At 43.8% G+C, this 18,406-nt stretch overlaps 1 protein-coding gene across 14 annotated transcripts in view; it reads left to right on the top strand.

Annotated features, from left to right (window-relative positions):
- The first annotated feature begins 1,146 nt into the window (after positions 1-1,146).
- The window catches only part of SRPK2 (SRSF protein kinase 2), a 260,630-nt gene continuing 243,370 nt past the window's right edge, over positions 1,147-18,406 (top strand). For 7 of the 14 annotated variants that reach the window (XM_086696893.1, XM_086696891.1, XM_086696888.1 and 4 more), the window contains exons 1-2: positions 9,241-9,382; positions 9,949-10,003. In XM_086696893.1, coding sequence (XP_086553019.1) covers positions 9,256-9,382; positions 9,949-10,003 — 182 coding nt within the window. In that variant the 5' untranslated portion in view covers positions 9,241-9,255. Of the gene's footprint in view, positions 1,377-9,240; positions 9,383-9,719; positions 9,859-9,948; positions 10,004-18,406 lie in introns of those variants that run through there. The other 7 variants (XM_086696898.1, XM_086696890.1, XM_086696902.1 and 4 more) reach the window with 5 other exon arrangements.

Genomic DNA, 18,406 nt, shown 5'->3' with positions numbered 1-18,406 from the left:
TACATTAGATTTTATATTGGATTTTAAAATCAGTTACAATAAAATGGAAAACAAAATTCTTACAGTCAGAGAGTTCATGTATTTGACAAACAAGTATTCGATCATGGCTGTATTCATGTCCAAATGCTTGAAAGGAGTGGAGCCCGTGGTGGGAGAGTTCAGCATAGTTTATTATGGCCAGACCATTGAATCTGTTTATATATGTGCTGGCATATTGGTCAATATTCTTTTTCTTTTTCTTTTTGATGTTTATTTATTTTTGAGAGACAGAGCGTGAACAGGGGAGGGTCAGAGAGAGAGGGAGGGAGAATCCCAAGTAGGCTCTGTGTTGTCATCTTGGAGTCAGACACAGGGCTCAGTCTCACGAACCGTGAGATCATGACCTGAGCAGAAATCAAGAGTCAGATGCTTAACCAGCTGAGCCACCCAGGCGCCCCCATATTGGTCAATATTCTAAATCCCTACTAACACAGCCCTGGCAGATCTTCAGGAGTCATTTTTCTTTTTTTTTTAATTTTTTTTTTAACGTTTATTTTTGAGAGACAGAGAGAGACAGAGAATGAGCAGGGGAGGAACAGAGAGAGGAAGATGCAGAATCTGAAGCAGGCTCCAGGCTCCGAGCTGTCAGCACAGAACCCGACACTGGGCTCGAACCCACGGACTGCGAGATCATGACCTGAGCCGAAGTCAGTTGCTTAACCGACTGAGCCACCCAGGCGCCCCCAAGCGTCATTTTTCACTGGCTTATGTAAGAGTCTTATATACAGTAGGCATTTCATTTATGACAAATTTATTACTATTGATGATGTTCTGTAGATAATCTAGTCAACCTTCCCTTTTCCTTAGTCTGAGTGTTGGACTGAGAATTCTCTTTCATTTCTACTCTTCAGACAATGGCCAAATGAGGGGTCTATAAGGATGCTCACTTGCAAATCAGAGGCAGTAAAAGAAAGACGGAATGACCCCTGGTGGTGGTTTAAAGAATATGTCCACATAGTCCGTTTGGCTTCCCTTCAAGAAATGCTCTCAGGCCCCTCCTCTAAGCTTGTACTGTACTTGCATCTCAGGAATAGAATGTAGTGAAAATGATGGATTGTGACTTCTGAGGGTAGGTCACAAAAGGCAGTCAAGTTTCTTCCTTGCTCTCCAGGGGAAGCCAGACACTCAAGCCAGCCCTATGGAAAGATCAGGGGGAGGAAGTGAGGTCTCCCTGAAACAGCCAGTGAGGATCTGAGACCCCCTGCTAACAGCCATGTGAGTGAGCCATCTTGGTAACAGATCTCTCAGCCTTCCTCCAGCCTCCAGATGACAGCGGCCTCCAGTGACAACTTCACTTTCCAGCTGAACTGCTCCCAAAGTCCTGGACCACAGAAATCGTGAGATAATAAACGTTTGTTGTTTTCAGTTGCTAAATTTGGGAGAAATTTGTCATGCAGCAATAGATTAGCAATGCATGTCTTAATGTGCATATATATAAGTACAGCCAATATTTATTGAACAATTAGATCCTTCTCTAAACATTTTATGTGAAATAACTCATTGAATCCTCACAACAAATATATAAGGTAGTTAATACTATCCCCATTTTTTGGATCAGGAAGCTGAGGCACAGAGAATGTGAGTAACTTGCCCAACGTTACCAAGATAGTGAATGATAAAACTAGGGTTTCAACTGTGCCAGTCTGGCTCTATTACTCTGCACTAACTTCTGGGTGAAATTGCTGCTTTAGTGGTACTAATGTCACTGAGAAATATGCTGTAATGAAATAATAAGAGACAGGCTTGGGGCGCCTGGGTGGCTCAGTTGGTTAAGTGTCCAACTTCAGCTCAGGTCATGATCTCACGGTTCGTGGGTTCAAGCCCCATGTCGGGCTTTGTGCTGACCGCTCAGAGCCTGGAGCCTGCTTCTGATTCTGTGTCTCTGCCCCTCCCCCACGCATGCTGTTTCTCTCTGTCTCAAAAATTAAAAAAAAATTAAAAAAAAAGGACACATAAAAAAAAGAGACATGCTTAAGCTTCATACTAGAAAGTATAAATTAGATACAAGGAAACATTCCTAGAAATGTAAAAGCGTTAGAAAGCCTTTGGAAAAAGGCTAGGTTCTCATCTACTAAAGGCCTGAAGGAAGGTGGATTATATGAGCTCTCAAGTCTGTTTCTAATTCAATGACATACTAAATATACCTTCTAAGATACAGTATGATTTAGTAGCTCTACTTGGAAACATTAGTGTGTAATTGGGTTTACAGCGTTCTGTAATTTTCTCTTATATTTAGTAAAAATTAATATGATATGTTCATCTTGAATTCTGTTGTACTTGGCTGGGGAAAAATGCATATGTATTTTCCTTTTCACTACTTTTGGACAGCACAGAGAAAAAAATATATCCAGTTGTTTTTTTTTTTTTTTTTTCCTTTTTCTCTTTGAGAGAGAGAGAGAGTGTATGTGTGTGTGTGCACGCTAGCAGGGCAGAGGCAGAGAGAGGGAGAGGGAGAATCTTTTTTAAAATTAAAAAAAAAAAATGTTTCTTTATTTTTAAGAGAGACAGAGCACGAGAAGGGGAGGGGCAGAGAGAGAAGGAGACACAGAATCTGAAGCAGGCTCCAGGCTCCGAGCTGTCAGCACAGGGCCTGATGCAGGGCTCAAACCCGTAAGCTGAGATCTTGACCTGAGCTGAAGTCAGACGCTTAACTGAGCCACCCAGGCACCCCATAGGGGGAGGGAGAATCTATTTTATTTTATTTTTTAATGTTTTTTATTTTTTATATTTGGGAGACAGAGAGAGACAGAGCTTTGAGCAGGGGAGGGGCAGAGAGAGATCGGAGACACAGAATCCGAAGCAGCTTCCAGGCTCTGAGCTGTCAGCACAGAGCCCGAAGCGGAGCTCGAATTCACGAGCAGTGACATCATGACCTGAGCTGAAGTCGGCCGCCCAACCGACTGAGCCACCCAGGCACCCAGGAGAGGGAGAATCTTAAGTAGGGTCCACTTCTAGTGCAGAACCGGACATGGGGTCTCATCCAATGACCCTGGGATCATGAACTTAGTGGAAATTAAGAGTTGGTTTCTTGAGGCGCCGGGGTGGCTCAGTTGGTTAAGCGTCCAACTTCAGCTCAGGTAACGATCTCGCGGTCTGTGAGTTCGAGCCCCGCCTCAGGCTCTGTGCTGATGGCTCAGAGCCTGGAGCCTGTTTCCGATTCTGTGTCTCCCTCTCTCTCTGCCCCTCCCCCGTTCATGCTCTGTCTCAAAAATAAATAAAATGTTAAAAAAAAAAAAAGGTTGCTCAACTAATGGAGCCACCCTGGTGCCCCTAAGATATATCCAGTTCTAATACTTCCCCTTCTTAATTATAATATCCTTATGATTATTTTTATTATCAATAAATATTGGTAGAATAAAATAATTAAATTTATACTCTCAGGATTGTGAGTTTGAGACCCACAATGATCTTACTTGAAAAAAAAAAAAAAAAACTGGGGCGCCTGCGTGGCTCAGTCAGTTAATCGTCCAACTTCAGCTCAAGTCAAGATCTCACGTTTCGTGGGTTCGAGCCCCGTGTTGGGCTCTGTGCTGACAGCTCAGAACCTGGAGCCTGCTTCGGATTCTGTATCTCCCTCACTTTCTGCCCATCCCCTGCTTGTGCTCTGTCTCTGTCTCTCTCTCTCAAAAATAATAAACACTTAAAAAATTAAAAAAAAAAAAGGAAAACTAAGAATAAAACATGTACAAAAAAACTTTTATTCTCTTTGTTTCTTTTTTTCCTTTAAAATTATTTATTTTTAAATTAAAAAAATTTTTTTTGTATTTTTGGGGGAGAGAGTGAGCAGGGGAGAGGGGCAGAGGGAGTGAGAGAGAATCTTCGGCATGGAGCCTGATGTGGGGCTCCATTCCATGACCCTTGGATCACGACCTGAGCCAAAATCAAGAGTCGGACGCTCAACCGACTGCGCCACCCAGGTGCCCCTGATTTCCTTTAAAATGTTATTTGAGGGGCGCCTGGGTGGCCCAGTCGGTTGAGCGTCCGACTTCGGCCAGGTCACGATCTCGCGGTCAGTGAGTTCGAGCCCCGCGTCAGGCTCTGGGCTGATGGCTCAGAGCCTGGAGCCTGTTTCCGATTCTGTGTCTCCCTCTCTCTCTGCCCCTCCCCCGTTCATGCTCTGTCTCTCTCTGTCCCAAAAATAAATAAAAAACGTTGAGAAAAAAAAAAATTAAAAAAAAATAAATAAAATGTTATTTGAAACTATGATGCATATCAAATAAATTTTTAGTTGTTTTAATTTTTTTTTTCAGTAGGCTCTGTACCCACTGTGGGGCTTGAACTTGCCACTGACCCTGAGATTCTCACATGCTCTGTATGCACTGCACCAGCCATGCGCCCTGAAATGTTTCATTTTTAAATTTGCAGAGACTAGGTTTATAATCTATCATTCTTTCTGTAAGCACCTAATATAGGATGTGTAAAATGTTTATTGATAATTTGGTTGGTGTATTTTAATTCAATAAATTCAAAGCAATTCACAAATACTCTAGGTGGCAAATATACTTCTCTCCTAATTTATAGAAGTAAAAAGATTGACAAGATCACCTTGAGGCCTTTCATTCTTAGCTTTTCAGTGAGACTTTTCTTAAGTCTCAAAAGGTTGGTGTTTGTTTTTCAGTTTTTTTTTTCTTTTCATAGATGGTATTGCCATCTAGTAATCATAATCTACAATTCCCATGTTTATTTTGTTTATTTTCTGCTTCTGGCAATAGAATGTGAGCTCCATGTGGGCAGGGAGATCTTTGTGTGCTTTGTTCACTGCTGTAGATTCAGTACCTAGAACAATGCTACATAATAGGTATTTGGTAATTATTTGTTGAACAAATGAATGCAAAAGATCTAGCAAAGAGATTGGGTATGTGCCTCCCATGTAATGTTAATGATAATTACTGTGTACTGAATAGTTACCTATGTTAGTTGATTATCATATTGACCCGGAGGATTGGTATTAATATGATTACCATTTTCCAGATGTTGTAATTAGGTAACTTGTCCCAGGTTATGCAGAATGTTGAAATTGGTTTCAACATTGAGGTAAGTGAAAAAAGCCAGTCACAAAAGGACACATATTATATGATTTCATTTATATGATCTGTTTGGAACAGGCAAGTCTATAGAGAGAGAAAGGAGATTAGTGCTTGTCCAAGGCTTGGGCGGGGAAGGTTGGGGGAAACGGGGAGTGACTGCTAATGGGTATGGCGTTTCTTTTAGGGGTGACAAAAATATTTTAAAATTAGATTGTTAATTTTAAATGTTTAAAATTAGTTGTGGATGTGAATGTATTAAAAACTATTAAATTTTGCACTTTAAGTGGGTGAATTGTATGGTATGTGAATTATATCTCAATAAAGCTGTGAAAAATAATAAAAGAAACTGGTTTCAAACTCACATTTCTTTGGCTTCAAAGCTTTTAATCACCTTCTAGAAGGAGCTAAGACTGGACTCATGATGTTTCTGAGATCAGGTCAGGGAAAGGACAAGGTTTCCTGGAACATGCCAGAAAGTAAAGAGGTGCTCAAAAACCCATGGGGACATGTCCAAAGGACACTGCAAGTTGGAAGTGTCTTTTGTGGTCAAATATGGAATAATTCAAGATCAAAAATCAAAGTGACAGTAATTACTGTCAACTGTCAGTTGACAAAACAAAGAGAACAAGCTGAAAACAGAGAACAAAGGAGTGGCAGGAGAAATGAAAGGTCTTCCTTAGAGAAGACTGTCACCTAGTTAATATAGATGAACAGATGGAATGTTAGGATTATAATATCAATATTCTACCACCACTATAATAATAATTGATCCAGGCAAGCATCATCACTGGATGCTAACCCACAGTGTGAAAGATTCTTGGGGAAGGACACTCAGTCTCAAAGCATTACCCTCACAGAATTTTGTTTTTAATGTTTATTTTTATTTATTTTTGAGAGAGAGAGAGAGCGTGTGCATGCATGAGTGAGGGAGGGGTAGAAAGAGAGAGGGAGACACAGAATCTGAAGCAGGTTCCAAGCTGTCAGCACAGAGCCCAAAGTGAGGCTCAAACCCACTAATCTGTGACCTGAGCTGAAGTCAGATGCTTAAACAACTGAGCCACCCAGGTGCTACAGAATTTTTTTTTTAATTGAGATGAAATTCACATAGCATGAAGTTAACAATTTTATTTTTTAAGTTTTTAAATCTTGTTAATGTTTATTTATTTTTGAGAGAGAGAGAGAGAGAGAGAGAGCGAGCACGAGTGGGGGAGAGGCAAAGAGAGAGGGAGACACAGAATCCAAGGCTCTGAGCTCCAGGCTCCAGGCTCTGAGCCGTCAGCACAGACCCTGATGCAGGACTCGAACCCGTGAACAGTGAGATCGTGACCTGAGCCAAAGCTGGATGCTTAACTGACTGAGCCATCCAGGTGCCCCACGATCTTAACAATTTTAGAGTGCACAATTCATTTAGCATGTTTACAATATTGTAATTGTGCAATACACCTCTTTCCAGCTCCAAAACGTTTTCATCACTACAAAAGAAAACCTGTACCCGTGTAGCTGGTTGTTCCTCATTTCCCCTCCTCCACCCGGCCACTAGCCACCACCAATCTGCTTTCTTTGGATTTGCTTATGCTGGATGTTTTCATATAAATGGCATTATACAATATGAAACAGACCATTTGTGTCTGGCTTCTTTCACTTGCATAATGTTTTGAGGTTCATCTACATTGTAGCATGTATCATTCGTTTTCATTCTTTCCTTCTTTTTCTTCGTGGTTCTTTTAATGGGCTGAAAAATATTTCATTGTATGTCTGAAACACAATTGGTTTAGCCATTCATATGCTGATGGGTATTTGGGTTGTTTCTAACCTTTTGGCTACTGTGATTAGTACTGCCACGTACATTTGTGTACAAGGATTGGAGTACCTGTTTGTATTTATTTTGGATGTCTACCTAGGGGTGATAATTCTATATTTAGCTTTTTGAGGAACTGTGGGGCTGTTTTCCACAATGACTGCACCATTTTACATTCCCACCAGCAATGTACAAGCGTTCCAGTATCTCTATATCTTTGCCAACATTTATGTGCCATTTAAAAAAGGAATATGGGGGCACCTGGGTGGCTCAGTCGGTTAAGCGTCCGACTTCGGCTGAGGTCATGATCTCACGGTCCGTGAGTTCAAGCCCCGTGTCAGGCTCTGTGCTGACTGCTCAGAGCCTGGAGCCTGTTTCAGATTCTGTGTCTCCCTCTCTCTCTGACCCTCCCCTGTTCATGCTCTGTCTCTCTCTGTCTCAAAAATAAATAAACGTTAAAAAATTTTTTTGAAAAAAAAAAAAAGGAATATGGTCATTCTAGTACGTGCGAAGTGGTATCTTATTGTGGCTTTGCTTTGCATTTCTCTAATGTTGTTGAGCTTCTTTTCATGTACTTGTTGGCCATTTTGTGTATCTTTGGAGAAACGTATATTCAAGTCCTTTACGCATTTTTTACATAGACTGCTTTTCTTTCTTTTTTTTTTTATTTTTGAGGGGGGGGAGGGACAGGGGGGAAGAGATAGAGATAGAGGTAGAGGTAGAGGTAGAGGTAGAGAGAGAGAGAGAGAGAGAAGGAGAATTCCAAGCAGGCTTTCTGCTCAGTGCAAAGCCTGACACAGGGCTTGATCCCAAGACCTAGGATCATGACCTGAGCCAAAATTGAGACTGATGCTCAACTGACTGGGTGCCCAGGTGCCCCCATAGACTACTTTTCTAGGTAGAAAAGAAAAAAAGCTACCTTTACCATAGAAAAATGATTACATGTAACATCACTAATAATGGAACAAACTGACATCATTTCCCTCCTGCTCCAACATACTGAGGATGGACACAATATCATCCATATAGTGTACCTGACAAAATTATTTCATTTGAATCTAATAGGGAACAGAGTGGAAACAGAGAAATGTCCTGTAGAAAAGTAGAATTGGATTCTTAAAAAAAAAAAAGTCAATGCTATAAAAGAAAAAAAAAACAACAACAACCCAACAACCAGGGATTATTCTAGACTAAAGGAGTTTAAAAAGACATGACAATTAAATGTAATGCATGATTTTTTATTGTATCTTGCATTGGAAGAAAGCCTGCTAAAAGGGACATTTTGAAAATTTGAATATGGCCTCTGTATATTGCAGATACTAGTATTATATTAATATTAAATTTTCTTGTTAAGATCATGGAATTTCATTGATGTAAAGTATCTTTGTTCTTAGTAAATACTTATTGAAATTCCAAGGGTAGAGGGTAACATTGTTTGCGAAAACTTGATTCCGCAAAAACAAAACAAAGAAAACTACACATGCACACATACAGGGAACGCAAATGTGATGAAGTGTTAAAAATTGGCGAATGTGGGTTAATATGGGTGTTCATTATATTTTTCTCTTAACTTTTCTGTAGGGTTGATAGTTTCAGAAATAAAAGTTGAGAAAGTACTTATCTATAGAGGACAAACTGATGGTCAGCAGAAGGAGGTGGGTGGGAGGATGGCTGAAGTAGGTGATGGGGGTTAGGATTAACAGGTGCACTTGTGGCGATGAGCACCACGTGATTAAAATAAAAACAAAACAAAAAAAAGCTGAGAAAGTGAAAGGTTCGTGGTGTCTAAGCAGCGCTGTCCGGGTTCTGTTGAGTTTGCCATCTTCAGAATAAGACTAGATCCTTTTATGAGTTACGAGTACAGTTGGACAACCAAAGAGAGTAAATGGTTGGGATGGATACCTTTCCAAAACATTATAATTATATAAACAAACAAAGGAACACTGCAGTTATCATTCTGTCCTGCTATCACCTTGATTGCGATCTTTATTAGGGAGCATGATAGCTCCCTAATAAGACTTTGGAAAGTCTTTGCAGTCAGCTAGGCCTACATTTGAATCATCATCGCTGGGCAAACTGTTCAACTTCTTTAGGGGTCATTTTCTTCGTTGTAAGATGTAGACAATAACTGTTTGGTGGGATTGTTGTGTTAAATTGTTAGACACTTGGGTGTTTTCTGAGCTGGGCTTTAATTCAGGTGCAAAAACTTCGTCCTACTTTCTATGCAATTTGCATCTTTTCCCTCATTAAACTCAAACAATCCTGGGGGGTAAGTAAAGGTGAGAGATAAGATGACTTCTCCAAGGTCACACAGCTGGTGAAGGACCCAGGTCTCCCCGCTCTTGGTCCTGTGCCCTTTCCACACCCGCCAGAGACGAGGAAGCGGCGCTCATGGGGATGCAAGGATGTAGAGGTGCAAAGGGGGAGAAGAGGCCGCGCGAAGAGAGGTGGTGTGAGACCCGCGGAGGCGCCGGCCAAGGAAGGGCGCATGGAGAGGCGGGTGGCGCGACCGGCCGGGGTGCGTAGGATAGAGGCTGTGGCTGGAGAGGGAGGGTCGCGCGGGCCGGGTACCGGAGAGAGGCGGGAGGCCTGGGCCGGCTGCGGGGGCTCAAGAGGCGGAGGCCCCGGCCGCAGGCTGGGGCGGGGGACGCCGTGGGTGGGAGTGGCGGTGGTCGCCGGGGGGGGGTCACTTCTGCACAGGTGGGGCAGGCGGGTGGGTGCGGGGTGCGCAGGAGGGCTCGGCGTGGGGGTCCGGACCCCACCGGGCGGGTGGGGGCGGGGCGGGGGCGGGGCCGGCCGGGGGCGGGTCTCGCTGGGCCCCCCGCGGGAGCGGCGGCTGCGGCGGCGGCGCAGGCGCGGTTCCCGCCTCCTCCCGGCTGGCGGAGCGAGTGGAGGCTGCAGCCCGGCTCGGCTCTGCTCGGCTCCCGCGTCGCCGCCGCCGCCGCGAAGCCCCCCGCCCCCCCTTCCGCCGCGTCGGGATGAGCTCCCGGAAAGGTGAGTGGCCCGCGGCGTCCCCTCCTCCCCGCCACGCGGCCCCGCAGGCCGACCGGCCCGACCGTTAATGTGTGTCTTCTCTTTCCCCAGTGCTGGCCATTCAGGCCCGAAAGCGGAGGCCGAAAAGAGAGAAACATCCGAAAAAGTGAGTCCACGTCGCGCTAGACCCGGGGCCCCTGCCCCCGTACGGTCCAGGGCAGCCCGCGACCACCGAGGGGAAAGTTGCCCGGATCCCCCCCGGGCCGAGGGCTGATCCCCCGGGACGCCGGCGCTCGCCTCCTGCGCGCCCTGCGGGCGGCCCGGGGGGAGGGGCGGGCGGGCGGGGGAGGGGCGCGTGCGAGCCCGCGGCCGGCCCGCCGAGCATCCCCGGACCCCCGGGCCCGGGGTGGCCGTGGGCGGGGTGGGGTGGGGGGGAGCGGTGAGCGTGCGCACCCTCCCTGCGCGCCGCGCTGGCCCGGGGGTCGCGGGCGCTTCCCGGGAGGGGCGCTGGCGTCCGCCTCCCTGGCCCTGCCGCGCCGTGTGCGGGCGTGAGGTTGCTGCGTGGCTCGCACCTGGACGCGGCGGCCCACGAGGAAGAGGAGCCGAGTGTGCGAGAAAGTGAGTGTGCGTGTGCGTGTGTGTGTGTGTGTGTGTGTGTGTGTGTGTGTGTGTGTGTGTGGCCGGCCTTCTCTTCCTCCCCGGCCCCCGCCTCTCGGCCTTTTCTGCCGAAAACCCGAGCTGGTTGTCAAGTGGTTTGCCTGGGGCGTGTTCCTGGCGCGAGTTCAGCCCAGAGACCTGTGCGTTTCGGCGCTCGGGTTTTTTATTCGAAACTTTCTGCTCGGGCCGAGCGTCACTTTGCTTCGCGGCGGCTGCGCCCGGGTCGCGGGCTGCGCGGGGGCTGGTGGGCGTGTGCGCGGGCGGTCCCGGGCGCGGCTCCCCGGCCCTCATTGTGCCGGGGCGTTGATGAATGGGGTGGTGGTATTTAAAACGTGCCAGCCGGCGGCCACCTCCAACCGGCCGCGGACCGGAGTGGGAGCGGCCGGCGCCCCGAGATGAGCCTTTCCTGGAGAGCTGCTCCGAGACCGCAGAGCGCCGCCGCGTCGCTCCTTCCCGTTTCTTAATCCTCAGAACCTAGCAGCGTTCCACAGCTTTACTACTAGATTTGTGGCTTCACTCTTCCTTTTGAGCAAGCAAGGCTCTCTGGTATTTTTGCCCTACTGTAGGGAATGGTAGACCGTGATCCTTCTTGAGCATCACGAGACATTTCTTGTTTTTGTTTCCTTTGGGGGACTACCTTGCAGCATTCTTGGGCCTCCCCTCTTCCCGCCCCGCCTGCGTCTCAGCCTAGTGAATTTCATACCCTTTGGTGGCATCTGTAAAAACTGCCTGAGGCGCTGCGAACGCGGTGGTTGGTATATCAGGACACGATTTTCGTTCACTCCAGATGGAATATAACTTGAAAAGTATTTTCAGGGTTTCTCAAAATGTGGATCTTGATATAATAATGCCTTTCGTAAAAACACACACACACACACACACACACACACACACACACACAAATAAAAAAAAAACTAGAGTGACAGGAAAAGTACTTATTAAGGACTTGAGAAACTGGTGGGTTAAATCGGATAGTAGATTCTTAAGATATTAAATTGGGGTGGATACGGTAGTTTCGAGATGCTTTAAAAAGATTAATGCTCGCTTTCAAGTCAGGGCCTTAAATTTGCGATTTCCTTGGAATGACAGAAGATTAGCCTATGAGTAAGGAGAACTAATATTTAGGAACTTGAGTATTGGGTTTTAAAACCAACTTTAAATTTATTTATTTATTTTTTTTTAAATTTTTTTTTTCAACGTTTATTTATTTTTGGGACACAGAGAGACAGAGCATGAACGGGGGAGGGGCAGAGAGAGAGGGAGACACAGAATCGGAAACAGGCTCCAGCCTCTGAGCCATCAGCCCAGAGCCCGACGCGGGGCTCGAACTCACGGACCGCGAGATCGTGACCTGGCTGAAGTCGGACGCTTAACCGACTGCGCCACCCAGGCGCCCCAAAACCAACTTTAAATTTAAAGCATTTATCGCAGAGTGCATTATGTCTAGAAAGGTAAAAAGGAATTGAAAAAATCATGTCCCCAGTTTTGGGAATGGCTGTGTGTGTGTACATATGTATACATGTGTATGTTTGGGCATACATGTAGAAAAGCAGTTTTAGGTAAGTCAACATGTGTTTCATATTTTCATATTTCAGGGTATGACTTTCCTAATGGCCAAGAGCCTTTTTTGGTGTGCTGCAGTTTGGATTTATGTGATATGTTTATAAAGAGTTAGTGTATAGCCACAGTATTCAGTTGTTACTCTCACGAATTAATCTTCCAGCGCTTTCCATTGTCCATTGTGTCGATGTGATAAGATTTGAGGGAGAAGCCCCCAGGCATCGCTAAGTGAATTGGTTGGTCTGCAAGGTAATTAACAAGAGGAGACCAGCCCAATTACATAACTGATTAATGAAATGCCATTTTTTTGGCCTAATTCTTTGAATTCAGACATTATTTTAAAAGAATGCTTGATATGATTTATTCACTCATATGTTCAGCAAGTATTTGCACGCCTTTCCTTGGAGATGGTGGTAGAGCTTTGAATAAGACAAAACTGCTCTTGAAGGTCACAACCAGTGGGCGTTGGGGGAGAACCCCAAAGAGGATAACAAATCAAGATTACAGTTGCAGATAGTGCTAAGAGATAGGGACACAAATAAGATAGGGTGCCTCAAGTAATAGTGATAGATGACATTTGAACACTGTGCCAGTCACTGTGCTGATAGCTTTATGGCCTTTTCTTCCTTGTGACGCCACTATACGGTAGGTGCTTGTTATTAATTGCCATTTTACAGATGAACAAGTATCATGCCCCGTTGGTAAGTTGAATACAGGCAGCCGGGGACTAGAATCCACACTTCAGTCTCTGAGGAGGCGACATTTGAGCAGAAAGTGGAATGAGGAGGAGTGGGGGGGAGTGGGGGGAGCCCGTTCTATATATGGACTAGGAATGTTGGAGGAACCTGAGGGTCAGGGTGACCGGAGTGCCACGGAAGAAGATGGTAGCTGGTGGGGGGGAGGGGGGATGAGAGTGGGTAGGGCCTTGTCCTGTTGGCCATTGAGAGGCTTATAGATGGGAGTGACAAGATCTGGTTCCTGTTTTAAAATAAAGCACTGGCTGTCGGTTTGGAGGACGGATTGTTAGGGGTCAGGGAGAAGCAGAAACTGGAAGCTGACCTTCTGTCCAGCTGGGAAACCTGGGTGACTTGGTTCAGGGTGGCACCAGTGGTGCTGGAGAGAAGTGATGGAAGGAACTGTAGGAGGCTGCTGGTCTGAGAAGAATTCCTCATGTTACATTCAGCCCTGACAGGTTAAAGTCCTGCAATTAGCATAGTTTGGACCACAATCCAGGTCTCCTGATGCCCACTGTTTTTGCTTTTTGATTGCTTCTCCAGAGGAGAAGGAGTAATAGGTCTAATTTCTTTTTTTTTTTTAATTTTTTTTCAACGTTTATTTATTTTTGGGACAGAGAGAGACAGAGCATGAACGGGGGAGGGGCAGAGAGAGAGGGAGACACAGAATCGGAAACAGGCTCCAGGCTCTGAGCCATCAGCGCAGAGCCTGACGCGGGGCTCGAACTCACGGACCGCGAGATCGTGACCTGGCTGAAGTCGGACGCTTAACCGACTGCGCCACCCAGGCGCCCCTCTAATTTCAAACTGTATAAATATAATGATTGGCAGACCTAAATTATGTGACAGTATGGGCCTGGCTTGATGTAATATGATCTACTTTTGTTATTATCTCCCTGTATAGGTAAGCTGGCTTTTTATTCATTTTCATTCAGTTTAATTCTGTGAGCATTTATGAATTGAGCCAGTTCCTATCGGCTACTTTTTAGTAAACTGGAGTTTGTGGTTGTCAGGAATACCATTAAGATTTCTCTACTTAGCTGAGTCAGGATTTTAATCTCGTCAGATTGTTCCAGTGAGTTTAGTTTGTGGAATATTAATTGTGCTGCTTTGTGAGTAACAGGCAGCAGGGAAGGATCATAGTGTCATTCAGTCATGAATCTCAAGAATTAGCTAAATCACGTGGCTTGGGATAGTGTTGCTTTGGGGCATGAATGTATAAAATTTTTAAGGATGTATTTTTTTTTCCTGCATGTAACTTTTTTTTTTTAATGCTTATTTTTGAGGGGTAGGGGGTGCAGAGAGAGGGGGAGAGAGAGAGAATCCCAGGCAGGCTTCACACTGTCAGCACAGAGCCCAACGTGGGTCTTGAACTTACCAACCCCAAGATCATTACCTGAGCTGAAATCAAGAGTCAGAAGCTTAACCTACTGAGCCACCCAGGTGCCCCAAGCATGTAACTTTTTCATTGATACATAATTCACATACTATAAGGTTTATCTTTCAAAATATATAATTTGGTGCTTTTTATTATATTCACAAGGTTGTGCAGTGGTCACAATGATTAATTCCAGAACATTTGCACCGCCCCACCCCCCAAATAAACCCCTTACTTTATTTAGCAGTCACAATTCATTCTTCCCTGCTCCTACTTTGTTTTCTGTCTCTCTGAACTTACCTATTCTAGATATTTCATATAAATGGAGTCATACAATATATCAGTCTTGTGTCTGATTTTTTTTTTTTTTTTTACTTACCATAATGTTTTCAAGGTTCATCCATGTTGAGGCATGTATTGGTACTTCATATTTTTATACTGCTAAATACTGTTTCATTCTATTGATACACCACATTTTATTTATCCCTTCATCTGTTGATGGACATTCAGGTTCTTTCCACATTTTGGCTATAAATTATCTTTTAATTCCCTTAAACATTTTTATTTTATTTTTATTTTTATTTTTATTTATTTTTCATTTCATTTCACTTCATTTCATTTATTTTGTTTTTTTTAATCTCTGTACCCAGTGTGGATGGAGCTTGAACTTACATCCCTGAGATCATGAGTCACATGCTTTACCAACTAAGCCAGCCAGGCACCCCTTGACTCCTTCTTTTTTAATTAAAATTTTTCATTTTGAAATCCTAAGACTCCCAGGAAGTTGCAGAAATAGTGCAGAGTTCCCTGTGTACCCTTCATCCAGCTTCCCCCTGGTGGTGATATCTTACATGATCATAGAACATTGTCAAACCCAGGGACTTGACATTGCCACAGTGCTATTAACTGAAGTAAGATTTCACCAGTTTTTACTTGTATTCTCTGTGTGTTGTTCTCTCAGATGGATCACTTGGGTGGATTAGTGTAGTCATCATCAGGATTAGGATGCAGAAGTGTTTTATTACCACAAGGAAACTCCCTCCTGTTCCCTGCCCTTAGCCCTAACCCCTGGCAAGAGTTTTGCCACTTTGAGATTGTTGTATAGGTGGGATTATATAGTACGTAACTGTTTGAGATTCACTTTACTCACTTGGCATGGTGCCCTTGATACTCATCCATGTTGTTGCGTGTATCACTAGCTCATTCTTTTTTAATGCTTAGTAGTATTTCATGGCATGAATGTACCAGTTTATCCATTCTTCTGTTAAGGATGTTTGGATAGTTTTAGTTTTTGATTCTTAAAAGTAAAGCTGCCGAACATTCATGCATAGGTTTTTATGTGAACGTGTGTCCATTTCTATAGGGTAAATACCTAAGAGAATGATTGCTGGAGAACTTACTGTTGTACTTGGACTTTCTAGCAGGTTAGCAGCTTGGTCTCTCCCTCTCTCTGTGTATATCTTTCCCTCTGTCTGTCTTTTTTTCCTCTGCACCATGTCTGTGATCTGTGTGTGTGCTGTTGGTGGTGGGATTCTGCACTGTATCTTTTAGGCTTTTGATTTTCTGTTGGTGGGTGAATTCTGTCGGTTATTGCTTGTCTGTTCTCCGTAGTAAGGGTTCTGGCTGCCACCGAAAATGATAGGCATGGGATTGGTGGCCCTGGGTCAGCAAATCACAGGTGAGACAATTCAGGAATGCTGTCATACAAGTTGATATCTTTCTTAGGTAAGCCTCAACTCTTCCCTGTGTTATAAATGCGAGCTCACAAGCCCATGACCTTGGAATACCTCCTAGGGAAGGTGATCACTTATTTTTGAGTTCTTGTTTTGTTACCCATTGTTTATTCAGCAAATATTTCTGCTTACCACAATACACTTCAGCGTAACAAACATATAAGAAGCAGATTCCTAGAGCTGGGCAGTGTGTTGTATGCTAGGAAGAGTAAGATAAATAAAGCCCCATTCTTACTGGCAAGTAGGAGAGATGTCTGTGTCTCATGGTCAGTAGGCTGTTGTGGGACAGATAACCAGTAGGTGCTGGTGCTTTGATTGATTGGTAAAGGAAGGCATTAAGAAGAAATCTTGTTTACTTTTAGCATTACTGTTATTCTAATGAAAGAGCTTTCTTAAAAAAATAATTTATTTTTGAGAGAAAGTACGTGAGCAGGGAAAGGGCAGAGAGAGGGAGAGAGAGAATCTCAAGCAGGCTCTGCTTGATCTCACATCATGAACCGTGAGATCATGACCTGAGCCAAAATTGAGTCGGATGCTTAACTAACTGAGCCACCCAGGTGCCCTGAAATAGCTTTTTTTTTTTTTTTAAATGATTAAAAGTAAGTAGTAATATGGTCTTGGTGGAAAATTAAGACAGTATAGAAGAATTTAAAGAAATAAACATGAATTGTATATCCACCAATTATGTTGCTGTATTATCTTTTTACTTATGCATACTTTTCCACCAATATTATTGAGATATTCTTGCCATATAGCCTGTAAATTTAAGGTGCATGAATATTTGGTACATGGAAAATTGTGAAATTTTTTTTTGTTGCAATAACATTCATGCTCTAGTCTCTTCCAAGTATGTAATACAGTACTATTATAGTCTACTTGTGCATTTTTTATTAGTTAAAAAAATTGAATTATAACATGTATGTGTGTGTGTGTGTAGTAAAGTGCACTAGTCCCAAGTGTACAGCTTGATTTACATGTATTTTTATATGTGTTTTACATGTATTTTTGTTCCTAATAACCACCACCCAGATCAAGATACAGACCCTTCCAATACTTACCTCATAACGTTTCTCAAGCCTCTCCCCAGTCTATACCCTGCCACCCACAGATAACCACTTTGCTGATCTCTATCTTTATTGATTAGTTGCCTGTTCTTGAACTTCATATAGAATATATTCTTGAAATGAAATCATATAGAATATTCTCTTGTGTCTGGCTTATTTTCACTTAACACATCTGTGAGATTTGTCCATGTTGTTGCAGGTACCAGTGGTTCACTGTTACTGTTCTGAAGTGTTCCTTTGGATGTATATTCCACGAGTAACTTGTCTATTCTGTTGATGAGTGTTGTTTGTTCAGTTTTTAGTCATTATGAATAAAGCAGCTATAAACATTCTTGCACATGTCCTTTTGTGGACATTTGCATTCATTCCTCCTGGAGATAGACCCTAGCAGTGGGATTGCTAGGTTACACAATAGCTATATGCTTAGTGTTTGTAGTAATGGCAAAAATATTTCCCCCCAGCTTTATTATGAGATCTTTTTTTTTTTTTTTTAATGTTTATTCATTTTTGAGAGGTAGAGCACTAGCGAGAGGGAGCATGAGTGGGGAGGGGCAGAGAGAGAGGGACAGAGAACCCGAAGCAGGCTCTGCTGACAGCAGTGAGCCTGAGCCAGGGCTCAAACTCACCGTGAGATCATGACCTGAGCTGAAGTCGGATGCTCAACTGACTGAGCCACCCAGGTTCCCCTTTTATGAAATAGGTTGGATTGAACTGCTTTCCTCTCCCACTGTGTGACAGTTTCGGTTGCTCTACATCTTTGGTACACTTGATAGAGTCATTCTTTTTAATTTTGGCTATTATGGGTATATATTGATATCTCACTGTGGTTCTCTTTTGTGTTTTTCCGAGTGATGGTGTTGAACATCTCTTCACATGCTTATTGGTCATTTGAATTTCCTATTTTGTGAAGTGCCTTTGTTGTTTTTTGCCCTTTAAAAAAAAAGAGTTCTTTTTCTTACAGAAAATTAAGAAACTTTTCTTGAGATGTAATTTACATTCTTTACAATTTGTCTACGTAAAGTGTACAATTCAGTAGTTTTTAGTAGGTTCACAGAGTTATGTTAAACTGGATCTTGAAGAGCCAATAGTAATTTGCCAAGTTGGTAAGAGGGGGTGGGGTGAGGACCTTCCAGGCAGAAGCTAAGAGGGGGCGGGGTGAGGACCTTCCAGGTAGAAGCAGCATTGCCGTTGGTAGAAACCTGCGGAGGTGTAAATGGTATGCTTGTATTTCGGGAATGCGAAGCAGGTAGGAAAGGTTAGGGTGCAGGCTGTTGTGAGCTAGGAATGGGGCTCACGTGTCTTGAGGAAGTTAACAAGGGACTGGGGAGCTGTTAAAAGGCACAGGTTGAGATTTTTAGAAAGATTACCCTAACTGCTGTGTGGACTAGGAGATCCATTAGGAGGCTATTGGAGGAGACTTAGGAGACTGATGAGTATTAAGGA

Source organism: Puma concolor, chromosome A2 (assembly GCF_028749965.1).
Source record: "Puma concolor isolate L17-30 chromosome A2, mPumCon1.1.hap2, whole genome shotgun sequence".
Lineage (NCBI taxonomy): Eukaryota > Metazoa > Chordata > Mammalia > Carnivora > Felidae > Puma > Puma concolor.
This window is presented reverse-complemented; position numbering and strand designations above follow the sequence as displayed.